General features: G+C 32.9%; 2 protein-coding genes across 2 annotated transcripts; one reads left to right on the top strand and one right to left on the bottom strand.

Moving 5' to 3' along the window:
• The first annotated feature begins 590 nt into the window (after positions 1 to 590).
• On the top strand, positions 591 to 1,913 carry LOC126880969 (uncharacterized). The gene has a single exon (XM_050645053.1). The coding sequence runs from the start codon at positions 591 to 593 to the stop codon at positions 1,911 to 1,913; it is 1,323 nt and encodes a 440-aa protein (XP_050501010.1).
• Positions 1,914 to 19,369: 17,456 nt separating this feature from the next.
• On the bottom strand, positions 19,370 to 20,051 carry LOC126880968 (facilitated trehalose transporter Tret1-2 homolog; the record flags this gene model as incomplete). Its single annotated transcript, XM_050645052.1, has 1 exon — positions 19,370 to 20,051. A coding segment is annotated over one exon (612 nt), but the record flags the coding sequence as incomplete, so codon positions are not given.
• Positions 20,052 to 20,650: the final 599 nt, after the last annotated feature.

Raw genomic sequence — 20,650 nt, 5'->3', positions numbered from 1 at the left:
CGGAATATTTATTTAAACAGTGAATTTATTACATGTTATTTTTTTTTAATTTCTTCTGAGGTAGCAGGTTTACCCAATAATCAAAGTTATGCCTTTACAAGAACATATTATGTGAAAAATAAGGAGTATATACCATGTGTCATAATAAATGCAATCTTCTTTATTCACACTTTAAAAATTTGTTTAGCGTGTATGTATTTCTTAAAGACACACAATCATTGAAAAATGATTCATGCTATTTAAAAATATCTTTCTGTTAACGACACTGTTATCGACAAAGTAGATCAAATTCAAACTTGTCATCAAATTACACTTCTGTGTATCGTTAAAAATTAATGGATGGTCGTGGGTTGCATTGGTGTTGTTTAATACATAATAAGCAAAAATCTTATTTAAAACATGCCAATGGTTTTTGCAATCACAATCAATGCAGTGTTTATGCCTGTTATTATAGCATTGGCTGTTAAATAATTTTTATTCGATTGTTTCGTCTGTTGTACAACCCTCGTCCTTTTTAGGGTGTAGTAGTTGTATATAAGTACATACCTATTTTTTTATAGTAGTGTAGTGAAGCGGTACTTCAAAGTAAAATGAATAATTTGGAGAAACGTAGAGTGTTGTCTCCAGAAGAACGGCGTTTAGTTCTGAAAGTCGAAAGTTATTTCAATTTGGAAAAAAATAATATGGGTCCATTGACATCTGTTATGGCAGTTCAGAAACGCACATGCGATGCTTGCGGTATCTCAGAGAGGACATTCCGAAGAATTAATAACATGAGTGAGGATGAAATAAATAAAGTAAGCAAGAGAAATCGTCGACATCCAAAAACTTTAGATTTGAACCAGTCAGTTAAACTTGAAATTAAAAATATTATATACAATATGTATAAAGCCAAAGAACATGTAACAATTAGTGCTGTGTTACAAAAAATTAAAGACAAGGAACTGTGTGATATTAGTTTAACAAGTTTGTGGAGAGTGCTGAAACATTTAGGTTTTCGATATAAAAAGACAAATAATAGACAAGTATTGTGTGAACTGTCCAATGTTGTTTCAAAACGGTGGCATTTTTTAAGAAAATACATGAACAATAAAACGTCTGATAGTCCGAGGCAAGTTGTATTTATAGATGAAACTTGGATTTTCGCTAAAGGAAATATGTCAAAATCATCCTGGCAAGATGGCACCACGAAATGTTATTCTTCTAATCGTTCCAGTAATGGTAAACGCTACATTATACTTCATGCTGGAAATGATGAGGGTTTTATTCCGGACGCTAGTTTAATTTTTTCGTCCACAAAGAATACAGGTGATTACCATGGAAATATGGATGCAAATATTTTTGAAGAATGGTTTGAAGAAAATTTGTTGAAAAAATTGGAGCGACCATCCATAATAGTGTTGGATAATGCATCCTACCACTCCAGAGTAGAAGAGAGATTTCCTTCAAGCAGCTGGACAAAAGAAGAAATACAGTTGTGGTTGACAGAAAAGAAAATTTATCACAGTGACATATTTTTAAAAGTTGATTTACTTCAAAGGTGTGGAGAGCACAAAGTTCAAAAGAAATTTGTTACTGACCAAATGGCTCTTAAATATGGCCATGAAGTTCTTCGACTTCCGCCCTACCATTGCCACTATAATGCAATTGAGTTAGTTTGGGGTATAGCCAAAAATTTTTATGATAAACATGCGTCCAAAACAACAGATGACGCTAGCGTTCTTAGTTTATGGAAAGAATCGCTAGAACAAATAAAAGCAGTACAATGGCAAAATTGTATTAGACATACGGAAGACATAATCGTTAAGTCTTTTCAAACCGAGCGAGTTATAGACGAGGTCCGGCCTCTAATTATTCGGATAGACAATTCAGATACTGACGACTCTGATAGTGAAATATCAGACAGTGAATAGGACAAATCGTTTGCTAAAAGGAAGTGTTTCGGGAATTCAATTCGGACTTGCAAAGCGGTGTGTTTTAGTTAAACGATAAGGTAGTAGGTCTAATTACTGGACTGCATACTCTCAATAGCTTTGGTATTAATTACTGGACTACACGTGTTTAAACCTTTTGTTTTGTTGAAAACTCGGAAGTGATTTAGTGCCAATTTGTTTCAAGGTTATATTTAATACAGTGTCTGCAGAAACTAAAGTCTTGGATGTATTTTATTCAAATTTGGACATACCAGCAACTTGGCAAGTATTTTCCAACTTTACTGCATGCAAAGCAATTCGTATAATTTTCACTCTACGCAAAATAGAGATTTATAGACATCTTCATGAACATTTGATGTCGACAAATAATTTCGAGTAATCAAAATATTCCGTCCCACTTTTTTTAGCACGCCCTGTATATACATATTATAATCATTTTATTTGCCTTGATACAGTAAAATCCAATATTATTACTGAACATAAAATACAGGAAATTAAATATTTTTACTTTTCAAGCGATAGGAATTAAATATTAACGCCCCACTGTTTGAGGCCCACTGATCATATCTTAATTACATACCGGCCGTCATAGGGTAAAAGGACTTTACCCAAAAAGTCGGTTCTAGTGACGGAAGTCAAAGGAGAGAAGTCAAAGGCGGATTCGCCGCCGGCAGAGCGGCAAGTGAGTAAGGGAGCAAGACGATGTTGTTGTCACATTCCTTTCTTGTGACTCGTTCGGTAATGAGACTGATGTAAACACCTCACTCGTGTCGAGATCATATTTCGGGCAATATTTCCGTCAACGGCAGCGGCAGTAGCAATAGCTGAGTATAAATCCGGCATATTCAGACTTTTGGCACGAGGACCAATTTTCAAATGACTCCAGGTATTTATACCTGCAAGCAAATATATTACAAAAGGTATGTGGAGACAGTGGACTAGAAAAAAATGTTTGTGCTAAAAGGTAACAAACAAAATCCAGCTCTAGGTAAATTCGACATATGAAATTTGTAATCTTAGGAATGTACCTGCCACACAAATAATTCTAACAGACAAGTGAAAAACTATTAATGGTCCTGACAAGGACAATTTCGATTATAAAAAAAGACTAGGAAAACATACATATTCAAATCCCTCTAAATGGTTATTATAGAAATATTTTCAACAGCTTAAAAATCTTTTTTTCAAAGATTTACTAAAAAGTCTATCTATACTATGTATGAAAATTATTGACAGCACAGTTGGCTTCAATGACACATTTATAAATTTTTGTATAAATCTAAAAAGAAGTTTTGATTATGTATGTTATACACTTTGAGCAGGTCTGTATGTTTTTTGTTCTCTTTTAACTTACATAAAACAAAAGTTACACTTATTTCAATGTTTCATCACATCATCAATAAATATGTACATCACAAACTAAGAGAGTGGCACCAACAGAAACAAAAATCGCAGAAGAGTCGCAGGACTAAATACAGAATCCACTGAATACTTATGCAGAAACAGAAATCAGCGAAGATAGCTGGGAATTAAATATTAGAAAACGATAACATCTAGGAAAGCTGGGAAAAACTGAAAATCAGACAAATAAGAGAACACTGAGAAAGCTCAAAACAGATGGAACGCGACTTTTAAAGGAACACAAAGAGGAGTATGAAGAATAAAGAGAATAAAGAAAAGATGAACAAACTAATATAAACGAGACCTATGTTGAGAGAGTATACGTACACCTGAAGATAAAATGGAACAAAATATGTAATGAAATAAATATACAACCATCTTTTCAAGAAATAAGAAAATGAAATACAGAATTAAAACAAAATGACAATAGCCCTGGAGAAAATTGAGGAAATGCAGAATTTGTTAAATATGAAGCAGAAAAACTTGCTGAGAAGAGCATGATAAGAAAATAAACAGATCTATCAAAAAGTTTAATTAGTATAAGGCAAACTCTCACATCAAAACTTTTGGGACTAAACCAAGGAGACTTCTCTTAGAACAAAGAAATATGTATGGAGTATCCAGAACAACAGGAGTAAATGTAGACATCTCTATCTCACTAAAAAAATACAGGTCTGTATTCCAATCAGAGATTAACACAATCTTTCATTGTGCCACAAAAATTAAGAAGGACTTTTTGAACTCAAGTGGATCAATAAATACAGATAGTCAAGTAATAGGAGGTACCCTAGCAGTAGCCGTAAAACGAACTTAAGGTTCAGCGGAACGGAATAGGAATAGCCGAACTGTACCGACTACAGGACTAGTGCGTAGTCGGTTCAGTTCGGCTATTCCTATTCCGTTCCGCGGAACCTAAGTTCGTTTTACGGCTACTGCTAGCGTAAATTTGTCGCCCGTGGAGCCGTAGCCTAAGGTGTCTCTAGGCCTAGGCTGTGGGAATGCGCAAATAACTCAATATATTGTCAACATGCACACTGATATGGGAGACATATCAATAGAAGGCATTGAAATTAGCTGGTTAGAAGACGAACACTGTCCTCAACCAGAAAAAAGTATCGATCCTAACACAATAGAACTTTCATTAGGAAAGTATATCTGGTCAAGCATATATTTACCAAAATATACAGATATGTGTGCTAAGGCTGAAGTACTGTGGAAAACAAGTAGGAATAAGTTCAAAGTCATAATAGGCTTCCTTCCTGTTATACAATATCCCTTTCAGTCACCATGTTCCTTAAAACGAACATCAACTTTTCATAATCACCAACAATAACTAATTCAAATTTTTTATGGTGAATCACCATGATCCTCTAGCTCATGGGTTCCCAACCTTCTAGCAACTGCTTACCACCTGAAATATTTTGAAGAATTTGGCGTACCACGAAACACGGTGAAAGGGGATGGAATGGAAGGTAGCCCACTATATTTACTACCAGAAACATGTCCCTTGGCTTTTTTTATCAAGACAAAAATAAATTTAATTATCGGTCAATTATGCTTTCTAATTTTTATTTAAAAATATATACTTCTTTTTTTTTCTTCTTTCTCATAATCCTTAGTGCCCTTCAGGGCGTTGGATGAAAAATATATAAGATATACGTTTATTACAAAACATAGCTTATACAAAAACATGGTGCAATGTTACACAATTGGTACAAAATATCAACCAAAGGAATATACAAATCAACAGAAATCAATATTAGTCATTGTGAATCTCGGGATTAATGTGAAGCTTGTTGCAGTTGGCCTGTGATTAAAGTGTCAATTGCAGGAATAATTAAACTCAATTTTATTCTTAAGTCCTCTTCAACACTTGATAGTATGTTTCTATATTTATTATTTATATACAATAGTTCACCAGTCTCATACAAGTAACTAGTGACAAATGGCATCAAAAACAGCATAGCTTGGCGGAAGAGCATTGGATAGTCGGATTTGCACCCGATCCTGATCCTGATCAGAGTCAATTAAGTAATTCCATTGAACACTGTCTTTCATAGAACTGTCTTTTGTTAGATCGATGAATGTTTCCTGTAATTGCAACTCATTTGGTAAGGTTCCTGCAAAAGGATTTCTGGTCCAGTCAAGTGTGGAACATTTTTCAAAGAAGTATTTTTTAAAATTCTTGAAGAAATTACAGATGATGAATTACAGAACTCACAGGATACCCCAGATGTTGATAATTCTGATTTAGAAGGTAAGCAAAATTGATCAAGTAAAGATACCATGTGAAGAATTTTAACAGTAACCACGTCTGGTATTGGAGATGTTTCGTTTTCTTCAAAAAATGATGACAGCATAGGAAATGCAGAAGCATGCTTCCCCTTTATTTCAGAACAAAAAAAAAATTCGAAGGAGTTTATTTTCTCAATGGCTGTGATGGGTGTTGTGTTTTCTCCCTGAAGAACCATTTTCGACGTGTTGAGTACGTCAAAAACGTCAGCTAGATACGCCAATCTTGACAACCCTTCTTCATCATAAAACAAGTCTTACATGTCATTACTTTTTTCAGTTAGAAGCATTAAAACTTCTGACCTCAGTTCAAAAAGACGGGTGAACATTTTCCCTCGAGATAACCATCTCATTTCTGTATGCAACAGAAGAGTTTTGAACTTGCTACCCATATATTTACACCTCAAGAAGCATAATCTTGAATTCGCTTGTTTCACCTACGTGACGCGTACCACCTGAAATCCTCCCACGTACCACCAGTGGTACACGTACCACCGGTTGGGAACCCCTGCTCTAGCTAGATAAACATCGTCTTTGTTCATTGTATTAGTCACAGTGTCACAATTGTTTTGAATACTTAGTTTGGTTGATAAATAGCCCATGGTAACACATATTTTGGGCGTATCTGCAATTCCTGATATTTCCTTTGTGTTTAAACATTAGTTAAGTTAAAATCTGATTTAAAAATTATTTTATAGGTACTTAGTTGTTAGTTTTTACATGTATGTACAAACACATGACAAATATTAGATGCTAGTTTCATACAAAAAATCATGTGTTCATTTAAACGAACATGGTGACTCAAAGGTAATTTAATTTTCAGATTTCTTATTTCGACGACATGTCTAGAAAGCCACTAACTGAAGCTGAACTGCTTAATATTATCAATAATTTGTCAGATATCGAAGTTATGAGCAATGATGGAGATGATGAATTACAGAACTCACAGGATATAATTCTGATTTAGAAGGTAAGCAATATTGATCAAGTAATACCATGTTTAGACGATATAAATAAATTTTAGATAAAGATGACAGATCCGAAGAGCAAAAATCTGCGACTGAAGAACAAAATGGCGTGGATCAATTGCACATATTTGACAAGAGCAAGGAATGTGCAAGGTGTAAAAAATGGAACCTGTCTGAAAAAGACACACATTAGTTTTTGTAGTAAATGCAAAATTCATTTATGTATTGTCCATGAACGTAATTTTCATTCATTTTCATTCAAAATAAATATGTTTTAAAGATTTTTTTGGTGTCTTTTACATGCGTGACCCTTGAGTCACCATGGTCATTTTAACAAACATTAATTAAAAAAAAAGGTTCTATGGGCAAAATTTTTTTTTGTTCATAAATCTTTCTAAAAGTCATATACCTCAACCTCCAAGTTTCAAATTTTTATCTTTACAAACAAAAACTCATGACTGAAAGGGATATGGTTGTTCAATGGAGACTGAAGCTACTCTGTGCAGAAACAATCAACCATACTTCGAACGACTGCAAGACACGTAATCATAGGTAGTAAACACTTGTGAGACTAAAGTGAATCGAAAAATATATGGTCCACATCTACTTGACCTGTAAAATATGTAGAGTTCCAGAATTGGGAGTAACATGAAACCAATCGATTATAATATACATAGACAAAAATGTATATATAGTCGTTTCGCTAAACTCAGACACCACTGGCTAGTGATTTTAGTAGGTAATTTTTTGTCTTTGGCCAATTTTGCCAATTACTAACTATTTAGTAATTATTTTTTTGCAAATTTTACCAAATTGGCAAAATTACTTAGTAAAATTACTAGCTAGTTGTGTCTTGAGTTTAGCGAATCGACTATAGTATATAGATTACATGAGACCTGACAACCCAGCTGTTTTTGTTGCTACAAAGCTGGAGTATCAAAAGAACAGAAGATAAAATAATTGAATCATCAACGATGTGGTTAATATAATAAAAGTTTCCGAGTCTGATACATGTGACACAGCACAAATATATTCACTATTTTGTGGTATGAATCACCAAGAAACAATGAGATATTAATTTATTCTGAATAAATTTTGAATTTAGGAATTTTGCATGTGTAATAGGAAAACAATTTATGACATTTTATAACAGAAAAAACTATTTATTGTATCAACGGTAATTTAATTACATCCATTCAATGGTTCGGCACATTCATTCAAACTCATTTTGTTGTATGATACTAACAAGAAACAAATAGGTACATTTCTTATACAGTTGAAACTGCTTATTTGAGTCCTGGTTTAATGAATAGAAATTTGAGGTCCTGAAACGTTTCTACTAGCCACAAATAATTGGTTATTAGAATTTCCAGGTTATAGGCATGAAGGCTTTTCCAATAAGCGGATTCAACTGTACCAATAAACAAACAAATGACACCAAATAGAAGCTATATATAAATGATGAAGGTGATGTGACAGAATGGTCAAAGGATAAAACAATAATAATTCGATACAATAGGCTAGTTATATGATATGTACACTTTCCCTATATTTTGGATAGAATATTTTGGATTGTTGCAATATACAGTTTCATCAAGTACAATCAAGGAATAGTTTTTGGGAAAAACTTGCTATTACTAAAATATTGTATTCATAAAAATATTTCAAGAATATTAACGATTTCCAAAATTATATCAAACTTTGTACTTTGGACAGTTATGGAGAGAACAACCTGGGTAGAAAAAGCCAGATCATGTCTAAATATATTTATGAGATAAGTGATAAAAATGGAGAAAGAGAAAAGTATTATAAACACAAATAACCCTTATCGACTTAAGAGTAAGCATACGATAGCATTCCCAGGAAACAACTGTAGGAAGCAATGAGAAGAATGCACATTAGGGAGGAATGGGCGAATAAAACATAAGACTGTATAAAGCAACAGGTGCAAATAAAATTAGACAATGAAATAACAAAACCAATCATCACAACAAAAGGCCAAAACAAGAATGTGGTCTATTACCTACACCTGGTATTATACACAGATCAGGCTTTGAAAGATGGTACAGAAGATACAGAACAATGAGCATACTAGTGCAAGAGAATATACAGTCGGAAAAATTATATAAAATTTGTTTGTTACAAAAAAAGATAGCAAATACAAAATAAGTGATTGATGTGATCGTTCATGGGTATTCTTTCATTTTTCCGACTGTATATTACATCTACTACTTTTCACAGATGAACAAATCCTCTTTGCACAAGACAGGGAGGACATGGAATATGTGATAGAAATTAAAGGAAGAATATGAGTTATCTACATAAATATGTGTAAGACTAAATAGTTATGTATTGGATCTGAGGTTTTGAACTTCAGTTTAGAAGAAGAGACAATTAAGAGTACAGTAAAACCTCGATATAACAGACCTCTACTTACAGACTTCGGATATAACAGACAAAAAATCCGGTCAAATGTAACAAAATTAAAAACGTCCTGTTAATATTATACATACAGTGACACCTGCCATATCCGGATCAATGTGGCGACAGACTGATCCGGATATGAAAAAATGCGGATATCAAGACCACTACTTCTTTTATAGTCTCTGAAACGTTTTCTCCTTCATACGTTCCAGTAATCAACGCCGTCAATAACTTTCGTCGATAGACACGTTTTATAGATTCTATAATACATTATTTCGCCATCTTTTAGTTCTTCTTTTAGTGCGTTGTCCAACAGCAGGACTGCCTTTCTCAGTAGATTTCGGTAGATCCTGATGGCGCAGAACCGTCCGGATATGACAGGTCCGAATATGGCAGGTTGTACTGTACTTACCTCTGCCCATACCAAGATACATTGCATAACAACAGGGTCCCCGTGGATCCCAAACGCTCTATTTTACAAAGAAATTCAATAAACTTTTTATTATAGCATAATGAGGACATTTCTAAATAGTCTGATTTATTTTAAACCTATTTATATTTAACAGACTTTCGGCTGTAACAGACACCCCGCCCCCTCAATTAGTCCGTTATATCGAGGTTTTACTGCAGTTAAACTTATTTAGGTTCAATGATAAGCTGAGATGTACTTGTATGAAAGATATACAAATGAAAATAGCACAGGGAAAACAAGCCACGAAAGCACTCCATGGAGAGAATATGAAGTATGTAAAATACAGAAGAGTTGAATTGGATTTAAGAAAAAATACAGAACAGAATGGAAGTAGAATGCTCAATTATAAAAGAACAGTATGTACTAGTGATATTGGCATGTATAAAGAATGTTAGGACACAGGTGTCTGAATAGAATATTGGACTGGAACTCACCAAGAAGACGGAGACAAAGATCGATCTTGTTAGTTACAATTCAGATATTCACCCTTATTTTACGAGAAATTCTAATAATATTTACATCAGCAGAACCAATACTACAGGTGCTATGAACTCAAGTTGAATACCTCAATTAACAAGTATAGGAAAAATTTAAAGAATTATGTTGCAAATCGTATTTAATATCTCATGTGGCTTCTAAATGTGTTTTTAACTGCGTGTAGTTTAATGTAATATTTTGAGTAATGTAGCATTTTTAATGCTTGTATTGTGATGGAATATTTTAAGTGTTTTTTGTTTTATTTTTATTATTATGACTTGGATATTGTATCTTAATAACACTTTTCTATTGTCAAATAATTTAAACTGTATATACATATTATAAAATATCTCAATTGTAACTGTATATTAGGGTTACCTAATTTCGAATAAATTCTTCTTCTTCATGAATAAATTCTTCTACTATGAGATGGAGAATATACATAGGGAATCCTATGATAGAGACCTCAAAGAAAGCCAAAAAGGAATTAAATAGTGTGGATAGATGGTAGGTATAAGAGCAGTGGCAGCAAACAGTGGATTAGATTAGCTAGCACAAAGTAGAGAAAGATGGAAGCAATTGGTACTACATTCAGGTGATGGATAATGGTTGACAAGAATGAAGAGAACTGAAAATAATGTTTCAGATTTTTCTATATGGGACAAGTAGTCAACGATACAGTTTTTGACAAAACAGTGAACATTAGAGAGATAGAATATTGACAGATAAGTAGGTGAAGGACAATCTAAACATTCTGCAAACAGGATATTTCAAAACCTAGTAATGCGAAAGGCAAAGTGTATATACAAAAGTAGGTGACTTAAGCATGGAAATAATATGAATAATGAATAACTGAAATGTAACAGCCAAAAGTTACAAGATATGGGCACATTGATGTAATTAACAGTGACTCGACTGGTAACTATTTACTCATCAATACATAATCACTAGTTGAGTTAATTGTTTCATGTACATGAATCATACAAAGTTGTTTGGTATAAATAGAATCAAAGAGATTTAGTAATTAGATGAAATATGTACTGAAAAAATTTAAAAACAAGACTCAAAATGACAAGAACAACACTTTCCTTCAATAAAAGCAGTGTTTCGTAGCAGAAGCATTTCTAGGCAGTAGGGTTACTTATGTTACTGTATCTTTAATCAATAGAAACCTTATAAGATGGCCCACCCTTACTCTTACCTAGGAATTACTGAATTACATAAAGTTAGGGATATTGAAATAAAAAAGGTAAAATTGTTACAAAATAAAACAAGCATAATTTCATGACTGATAACATGGGTTATCTATGAATATATGAATAACATTTCTATGTGATAACTACCTGCAAGTTGGTGCTCCAAAAGTATTGAAGAATAGGAACAAAATTCTATATTTATATTCTCACCATGTCGGCATTTGAAACCATTAAACTTATGAAAAACAACTACTGTAACTGTTAATATTCAAAAATTGTTATAAACGTTTCTTATTCAAGGTCATATTTGCATTGCTGAATTTCTTAAGCTTGTAAATCTGTTTTCCCCATTGGAAATTTCCCATGAACTTATTAAAAAAAATATGCGGTAAAGTTTACAATGTGCAAAAACATATAAAGCTAGAAATAAAATAAAAGTGCGGTGCAAATTAAACAACAAAACTTACTCTCCATTCAGGAAAAAGCGCCGCTTGAATGACCGAAGCCAGGTAGCAATTACCCAGAATCGCAGCAACCTGTTGATCGGCAACCCCTCAAAAAATGGGGCGAAAGCGACATCCACACAAAAAGCGAAGCGATAAGGTGCCCAACGTAGAACGTATGCCCGTTGGAGGCGAGTGTTCCATCTAGTCACAATTAAAAACTCATGCAACATAGACGGAACACAAGCCTTCACTAGGCAACACAACAAAAGCTAGGTTATGTAAAATAAACAGCGCAAACAGCATAATCGTAATAAAATATACACAATAAATCAGTTTAAATGATATTAAGAACATAAAAAACTTACCGAATTATCTCCCAATGCAAGCCGCAAAACCGATGAAACCATAATGGCGAAGCAAGCCTTCGAGAACAATGGCCATGATGGTCATCGTACCTTTGGCGGGAAGAGGGAAACGGAAGGCACATGCGCCATACTAACCGATTTTAGCGCGAACTTTAACTATAGCTGTCTATTTTTTATCCAAATTTAGATATTTCAAGCATAATAAAAGTAAAATTGATGAAACTAATATTTAAACATCATTTTGATACTTAACAGTTAGTAGCTGTTATAATAGCAAGGAAAGTAAACAATATTAAAAAATTTTAGAATAAAATTAGCCTCGTCAATGGTGTCACTAGCCATGAGAATTTTGTTAATACAGGTAGTTCATTTTATTCTAATCGAAACCAACAATAAACATTAATTATGATTTAAATATATTTGGATATACTTTTTTTTGTACAAATTACATTTTTTTAGCAGTAGTCTATCAAAATAGTTGATAAATATGAAGTAAACGTTGTTTAACAGGTTACCTCAGGTGATTTAAGAAATAGAGAAGAAGAAAATTTATGGCGGCAAAATTAAATATTGACGGTTGCGTTACAGGACCGGTCTTATGCATATTATGTTAATTTACGTAACTCAGTCCTTATGGTAGGGGAGCCCAAGCGGGGGATTTTTGCAGTTACTCGAGCGCGTCAGATTATCATATCGGGAGAAACCTCGTACCCTGTAGATGTACCTCTACCATATATTGGCTTTTAACACAGGGGAGTTCGTTAAGGGGGGCCCGAAAACAAAATCTATCCTTAAAAAACTCGAAATTGTCAGATTAAGATAAGGTAAGTTAAGTACATGCAAAAGAGTGTATATTTCAAAAATCTGACGATTTGAGCTGGGCGTAAGGAAATGGGCGAGTCCCAAAGTTTCACAAGAAAAAAGCGAATATTTCGCGAAATGAATGACAGATCGAAAAACTAAAAAATATGTGCTTAATATTTTTTAAAAATCTATCGAATGATACCAAACACTACTTCCCACGGAGAGGGGTGGGGGGTAAATTTAATATTTTAAATACGAATCCCACGATATTTCGCGAAATGAACATCAGATCGAAAAACTGTAAAATACACTTATTCAATATTTTTGAAAAATCTATCGAATGGCACCAAACACGACCCCCCCCCCCATGGAGGTGGGGTGGGGGTTACTTTAAAATCTTAAATAGGCCCTTATTTTTTATTGCAGATTTGGATTCCTTACGTAAAAATAAGTAACTTTTATTCGAAATATTTTTTCGAATTATGGATAGATGGCGTTATAATCGGAAAAAACGATTGTTGGAAATGGAAAATTAAATTTAAAAATGACAAGCGCTTACTAAAATGGAAAACTTTACTTCACTTTTTTTGGTTTTGGGACCTACTCTTCACAACCCAATAGGTCCCCAAAGCGCTCTAGTGACTGCACATTTAGCATACTTTGCTCCCCTACCATTAAATCAGGAATTTGATTGTTAAAATTAAATTGAGAATTAGGGTATCTCTGTTAAAATAAATAGGAATAATAGTTTATCAGAAATTTATATTGTCAATTGAACGAATTCGAAAATATTCAAACAGAGAGAGTCACAAATCAAGATGTTTTGCTGAAGATGGGCTGCGAAGTCATAAAAACCATACAAACGAGAAAACTGGTATATCAAGGCCACATAATGAGAGGGCAAAAGTACTCCTTGCTAAAGCTCATAATCGAAGGAAATGTCCCGTCCCCGGGAAACAGAAGTGTGGGACGTAGAAGGATTTCTCCTGGTTGCGAAATTTAAGGGAGTGGTATGGGTGCAGTTCAATACAATTATTCAGAGCTGTAGCCAACAAAGTTAAATTGCTGTGATGGTAGCCAACCTCCGATAGGAGACGGTACTGCAAGAAGAAGATGAAGCAGTTTTCCTTTTTGAAGTTATATAATTCTTTACGATCGAGAGTGAAATTTTATAATGCCGGGCGCATGCGCACACAGACAGTATGTAGTTTGTTGCTAATCTTTCAAGATATATGTATGTATCAGCGGTGTCAGCGCAAATAAGTCATTAAAGCCACATTGTTGATGACATAGATGATGTTATCTACATTTCTTTATTATTTTGAGAGTAGGTATTATCCTTTTTTCTCATGGCGCTATGAAAATAGAGAACAAAATTGCAAAATGAAGTAAAGCGAATGAAAACACTAAGAAAATGGTGGTGTCCCAGGTAATTTCTAGAAAGTCAAAGAAAATATATCTATGTCCCCTTTATCTTTATACAATGGTACATAAACTTACCATCACACTCTCTCTACATGCATTTGGTCATCCTCTTTTCCTCATATATCCTACTAATTATTTGCCACAAAAAATCATCAGGGCCTATATATACTGCTTTACCATTCCGCATCCTATTTAATCCCTCGACAACCTCATCTCTCGCTATTCCCAGACCCAGTATTATATTCTCATTTGGGATTCCGCATCTTCTGTCTCTCATCTGATGTTCTTCATTTAGCAACTTAGTACTCATACCTTCTTTGCTTTAATTTAACATCGGTTCTTATAACACTTTCCCATTAGTCCCTTCTTTAACGGTAAAATATTGCAAAACCTCTAAATTTTAAAGAACCGCTTGGATTGACATGAAATTTCGCATACACATAGCTAACAAGTCAAAGAAAAAAAGTGATATTGTGCCGATATGTGCTTTTGCCCCGGGGGTGCTTTTCACCCCCTCTTGGGGGGTGAAATATTATTCGTCCAAAGTAAGTCCGGAAATTGATAAACTGACTAATTTTAAGTAACTTTTGTTCTATAGAGTTTTTTCACTAAGTCAATACTTTTCGGGTTATTTGCCAGTGAATATGTTCATTTTTTCAACAAAATAACCACACTTTTAGACGGTTTTTTGCAAATATCTCAAATGGTACGTATTTTGTAGAAAAAATATTCATAGCACAAATATAGCCTGTAAAAAATTAAAAAAAAAATGGTGTATATATCATGTTTCTATACCTAGTAGAAGCAGAGTTATAGCTAATTAAAAATAGGTTCATATTCGTTAAATTCCAAATGGAATACTTTAACGTGAAATAACCAAAAATGAAGCACATTTCGGGGAAAACTCATTACAACTTATTTAAAGTGCTTAAAAAACGCTTAATTTTTTTTTTTTAAATTCTAGCATCAAAAGTAAACAAGTTACGCTCAAAATAAAGTTAGTCCCTTTTTTTTGGTAAAAAAAATCGGGAAATCATCCCCTAATTAGTATCTCAAATGAACTTAACCGTTACGACTTCACAAATTTCTTGACCCGTGTATGCATTGTTTATATGATCTGTAAGTTTCATCGGTTCAAAGTCCTTATTTTTGAAAGGGCTGTAGTTAAAAGGGGTTGAACGAGTCACCCATCGCGAATGTATGCAAATTTAGAAACACCAATTCTCAATCAATTTTTTTATAACAGAAAAACAAAAAAATACATGATATTCAGAAAAGTAATGCTGACTTTTTTGTTTTTCGAGATTTTTGGTACCTCTAACAATTTTTAAGTTATTTTGAAAAAAAAGCATATTTTTCAAAATTAAAATTTTTAAAAATTTTACTTTAAAACCAAATTTTTTTCTAAAATAAAGCACTTTGAATCGATAAAACTTACAGATCATATAAACACAACATAAGTAAAATAATTTGTGGATCGGTAACGATTAATTTCATTTAAGTTACTAATTAGGGGGTTATCTTCCCGATTTTTTTTTTTGCTAAAACAAAGGCGACCAACTTTATTTTGAGCGTAACTTGCTTAAATTTAATGCTAGAAACTTTTTATAAAAACATAAATAAAGCTTTTTTTAAACACTTTAAAAAAGTTATAATGGGTTTTCCCCAAAAAGTGCTTAATTTTTTTGGATATTTCACTTCGAAATATTCTATTTGAAATTTGGTGAATATGAATCTATTTTTCATTGGCTATAACTCTGGTTTTACGAGGTCCAGAGACCTAACGCGTACACCATTTTTTTTTACTTTTTGAAGTTATACTTCTTTACGGGCGTAATGACGGTGAAATTTTATATGAGAAAACCTAGCGACCGGGCGCATGCGCATTATAACTTTGTTCTGATTGGATGTTCAAATGACATGACAAAAATTATCCAATATGGCAGCTGTGGCACAGTTGTGGGACTGTGCATGGTTTGGTTATAATGTATGCTTGTTGCGTTTTAAAATTTGTAGGAAGAGAAACAACAAACAAAAAGTTAGTTAATGGTTATACTGCCTTTTTAAATAGTTTTCATATTATATTTTTGGACTTATTTACATAGAAGAGATGATTGTTGCATGCCAATGTGAAAGCTCATCAAACTGTGCCTAGTATGAGTGCCGCAGATCTCGCTTATTCAAAGCTAAAGAATCTTTCACTGGTAAGTGTTTTATAAATAGTTGATCAAATTTTGTTATGATATTTGAACATAGCCACTTTGCACGACGCAAGTGATTGCGAAATTTATTAGTCGTTATACGGGCTCCGATACCTACCTTGAACCTACCAAAATACATAAGTAGTATGTAATACTTTCATTTACATAATTTGATTACCATCAAAATTTCTATCAATATTCACCTAATATATTGTCTTCTTACTCTATGTTTTGTTGTATTTTTTCAATTCTAAATCATTTCAATTCAAAATCAAAATAATTTGATTTACATAAGTTAAAAATGTCAAAAGGTTAATCTGTTTAGTTAGACGATCTTCGCACATAATGACAAGCTGTCTCTGTGGCGAAGTTTTAATGCGGGTGAATCCCAATACAACGCAAATACCAGCCGCGTGGTAAGTTGGTTCGAATCCCAATAGAAACTTTTATTTTTTTATTTTTTTTATACATTTTATGATTGTAAGTATATTGATTATATAATTTTATTTTCAGAAAATACGTATTTAGTTAAAATTTTTTCCGACAATTAATGTTCAGAAATCATTTGTGGCATTTTTAATGTGTTTTTTGGCACTGTTTTAATAAAAATGTTTGAGAAGTAGTAAGTATAAATTAATTTAATATTTAAATAAAATATAAATAAAAAGTATATTAATTTCGTTTATAATCATATAATAGAAGTATAACTTCTTACGTGCGTACAAAGTACACACACATTCTTTTTTACAGGCTATATTTTTGCTAAGAACGCTTTTTTCGACAAAATACTTACTTTTTGAGTTATTTGCGAAAAACCGTCTAAAAATGTAGTTATTTTGTTGAAAAATGAACATATTCACTCGCAAATAACTCGAAGTGTTGAGTGATCAGTGGGTAATATGAGCAATTACCCGTATGCGCGCCAATGGTGAATATTAAATTCTTAATTGTATGTCAAAAAATATGCAATAACTACGTCATAAAATATGCAATAACTACGTCATAAAACCCACCAAATTGCATTTGCATATCTCTACCAGTTTTAAAGCAATAAATATATCGTCAGTTTGTCACAAAAATTTCAACACCCCCTATCTCGGAAACGAAGCATTTGCGAACATAAGTTTTGAAAGCCAACTGTCATTATTTTTTTATGCAGAATTACCCCTTAAACTTTGCCAAAATTTTTTAAAAACACCCTGTATTGATAAAAAGCATGTCTAGTTGTTAAAGCACCTACCTTTTTTATTATCCAACATAAGCGAATCAATCAAACAACAAAATGTTGAGAAAGCATGAGCCTCTAGTTAGGTTTTAATTCCAGTATTCTACAAATGCTTCCAGTATTCCACAAGGTGATGCAAACTTTAAGAAAAAATCACAGTTTGATTCGTACACCCGGTATACAACGACAATTTACGTGTTTAGCAACAATATTACTATAACGCTATTGTCAAGGAATAAGGCTATAACATATTAAAACAAGCTGAAAATGCGAGCATTATCATAACGAAAACTTTGTTTATATTATACGTATTTAAATTCATAATATAGAAAATTGCTACTACGAAAAGCTGTTTAGAACTAAAAATTATATTTTAATGTGCAAGTATATCGTTCTAATTTAAATGTTGTGAACTATAAAGATACTTTACTCGAAATTCATATTTTTTTACATACCTCGTATAAAATTAATAAAATTTGATTCATGATGGTTGCATCATAAATCTTAGACCAAGAAGAGATTTTTATGGAGAATAACTTTTCTTCGTCAAATTAAAAATACAAGAGTTATAAATGAAAATGATGTTGGTATCCATAATTTGAGAAAATTCGTCAAATATTTTTTTCCATTAGAAGGATGTAATTTCATATATCAGAACATACTTTTTTATTCCAAACCACATTTTAAATAACAATTTTCCCAATATTGTAAAATAAATAATACATACATGATAAAGATACTTTTTACTGATAAACTTTACTTGGATCTACAGACCGAGCGAGTCTCGTAAATTCCACGGCTTCGAGCCACGCTTCACGCAACCGTATTTGCGTACTTGTGTTTTGAGTTGTGTGGTCGTACGCTGGTCGAGTGGAGTTATAATTTACCAAATTTAAATATAATCGTTTCTACTGATTCATTATTCATATAATATAATATGTATTATTGCTTTCAAAATATGCTCAAATTGTATTTTTATACATTTATTACACATATTATTTTATATAATAATTAAATTCACTATAAAATGTCATTTATATTTTATTAATAGCTAAATAATTTAAAATTTAGTTTGACATTCACGAAGTGTCAAACTCAAATGTAAATAATAACATTTGCTTTGCTTAACAAATTCAGATTAAAAAAAGGAGCCTACTTCCTAATCAAAGATTTCAGCTGACGTTTAGTGCGTGGTAGGAAATAACCGGATTGTGACGTCACATTTTAGATTTTGAGGTCGATTATCTCGAAGACGATTAGAGATATCGAAATGCTGTTTTCAGATTTGGATTCAGAAGACAAAACTACATAAGAATCCATCGATACATCTGCTCTAAGTATTGCAGGAGCGGCAACGCAATAACACACAGACTTTTGCAAATTTATAAACGAAAAGTTTTCGTTGAAAATCACTTAAATCAGACAACAGATTTAAGAGATATAAGACATCAAAAATGACCCATTTTTAAGGTGGCCGGTTAATTTTGGCCCAGAGTGTAGATATTCTCGCCGGCGCGCGCTGGGTTTCGAACTCCGGCCTACCTGCTTGGAAGTCATACATGCTACCGCCTGAGCTAGCCGGACCCTTTATTGTTTCTATTACTTCTATAAATGTAGACAACTTACAGTTCTTTCGGTACATTGTAGATTTTTCGTTTCTATATTACTTATATTTTATGGACTAAAAATAAATAAACAGATAAAAAATGGACAAATTGGAAAAATCATATAAAACACGGTCCAGGTACAACAAATTTATTAAAATTTGAATATAAAACATTAATAAAAAAAGGTATAAGTACTGTTTATCTAGCAACTAATATCACCTATCCAAAAAATTTGAATTTCTTGAAAACTTTTACCCTTAGTCTCAGGAACAAAGAAAATAACGAAGAAAAAGGAACAAATACAAAAGCAGGCGAACAACCAAAAGGTACCACCTATTCCAAGCGCTAAATTGAGATCGTTAAAGAACTTAGTAACCAAAAATGACATTAACGATCCCGTGAAACCGGTCACAGTGGCTAAATAAAATTTGACGTTAGATGGCAGTACCTCAGAGGTTATAGTAAACGGTAGTGGACCAAAACCTATGTTGAAGGTCACTACGTATACTATAAGACATGCGATTGGCACCCACGACCAATTCTTTAACGAAACATCCGAGTGTTCGTGTAAGTAGGCTCCTAGAATTATCTCTGAGATTATACATCCCAACGCAGATACTGTCAAAAGGCACTTACGACCTTTTCTATCAACGATCAATGGTCCTGCGAAACTTGCCAAGAACAGAACCACACCGACAATCATAGCCGAAACTTCGTTTGACAAGCCAGTACCGGCGAAACCAAAAATTATTTCTGTATATGCCAGAATAGCACCCAGACCAGACAGTTGTTGAAAACTACTCAAACCAAGACGTTAACAGAACATTAAAAAAATTGAAAATTGATAGTACAACTTTCAAATTTTATTTACATATATATTTTGTTTTACAAGATAAGAGGAATTTTTGTTTATACAAACGAGTCAATTTGGTTAAAAATATTCTGAAAGCATTGTTTTACTGATGCTTCACATTTTTCTTAATACGCGTAAGATTATGCAATCTAACGTAGAATGAAGTAAACACTTCTGTTGTATGTAGATATATAATTTATTAAAAAATTCTTAAAATTTATCCACAAGGGAGTGGAAGTACAACAAAACGTTTTCGGTCAAACTGACCATCCTCAGTGTAAACCTGGAAATAAGTGAACCACTTAGATTGAAATGCAAAAGGGTGAAACGTTTTGTTGTACTTCCACTCCCTTGTGGATAAATTTTAAGAATTTTTTAATAAATTATATACCTACATACAACAGAAGTGTTTACTTCATTCTACGTTGTCTTAACAAAGGTATACAGCCAACTACAGGGTTTACCCTTTTAAAGTTTTTATTATGCAATCTACTTTATTGGCTTCCTCTTGTCAAGAATACCACTGGATGAATTGTTGCATGTGCGATGAAGCTTCTCTA

Source organism: Diabrotica virgifera, chromosome 2, assembly GCF_917563875.1.
Source record: "Diabrotica virgifera virgifera chromosome 2, PGI_DIABVI_V3a".
NCBI lineage: Eukaryota > Metazoa > Arthropoda > Insecta > Coleoptera > Chrysomelidae > Diabrotica > Diabrotica virgifera.
This window is presented reverse-complemented; position numbering and strand designations above follow the sequence as displayed.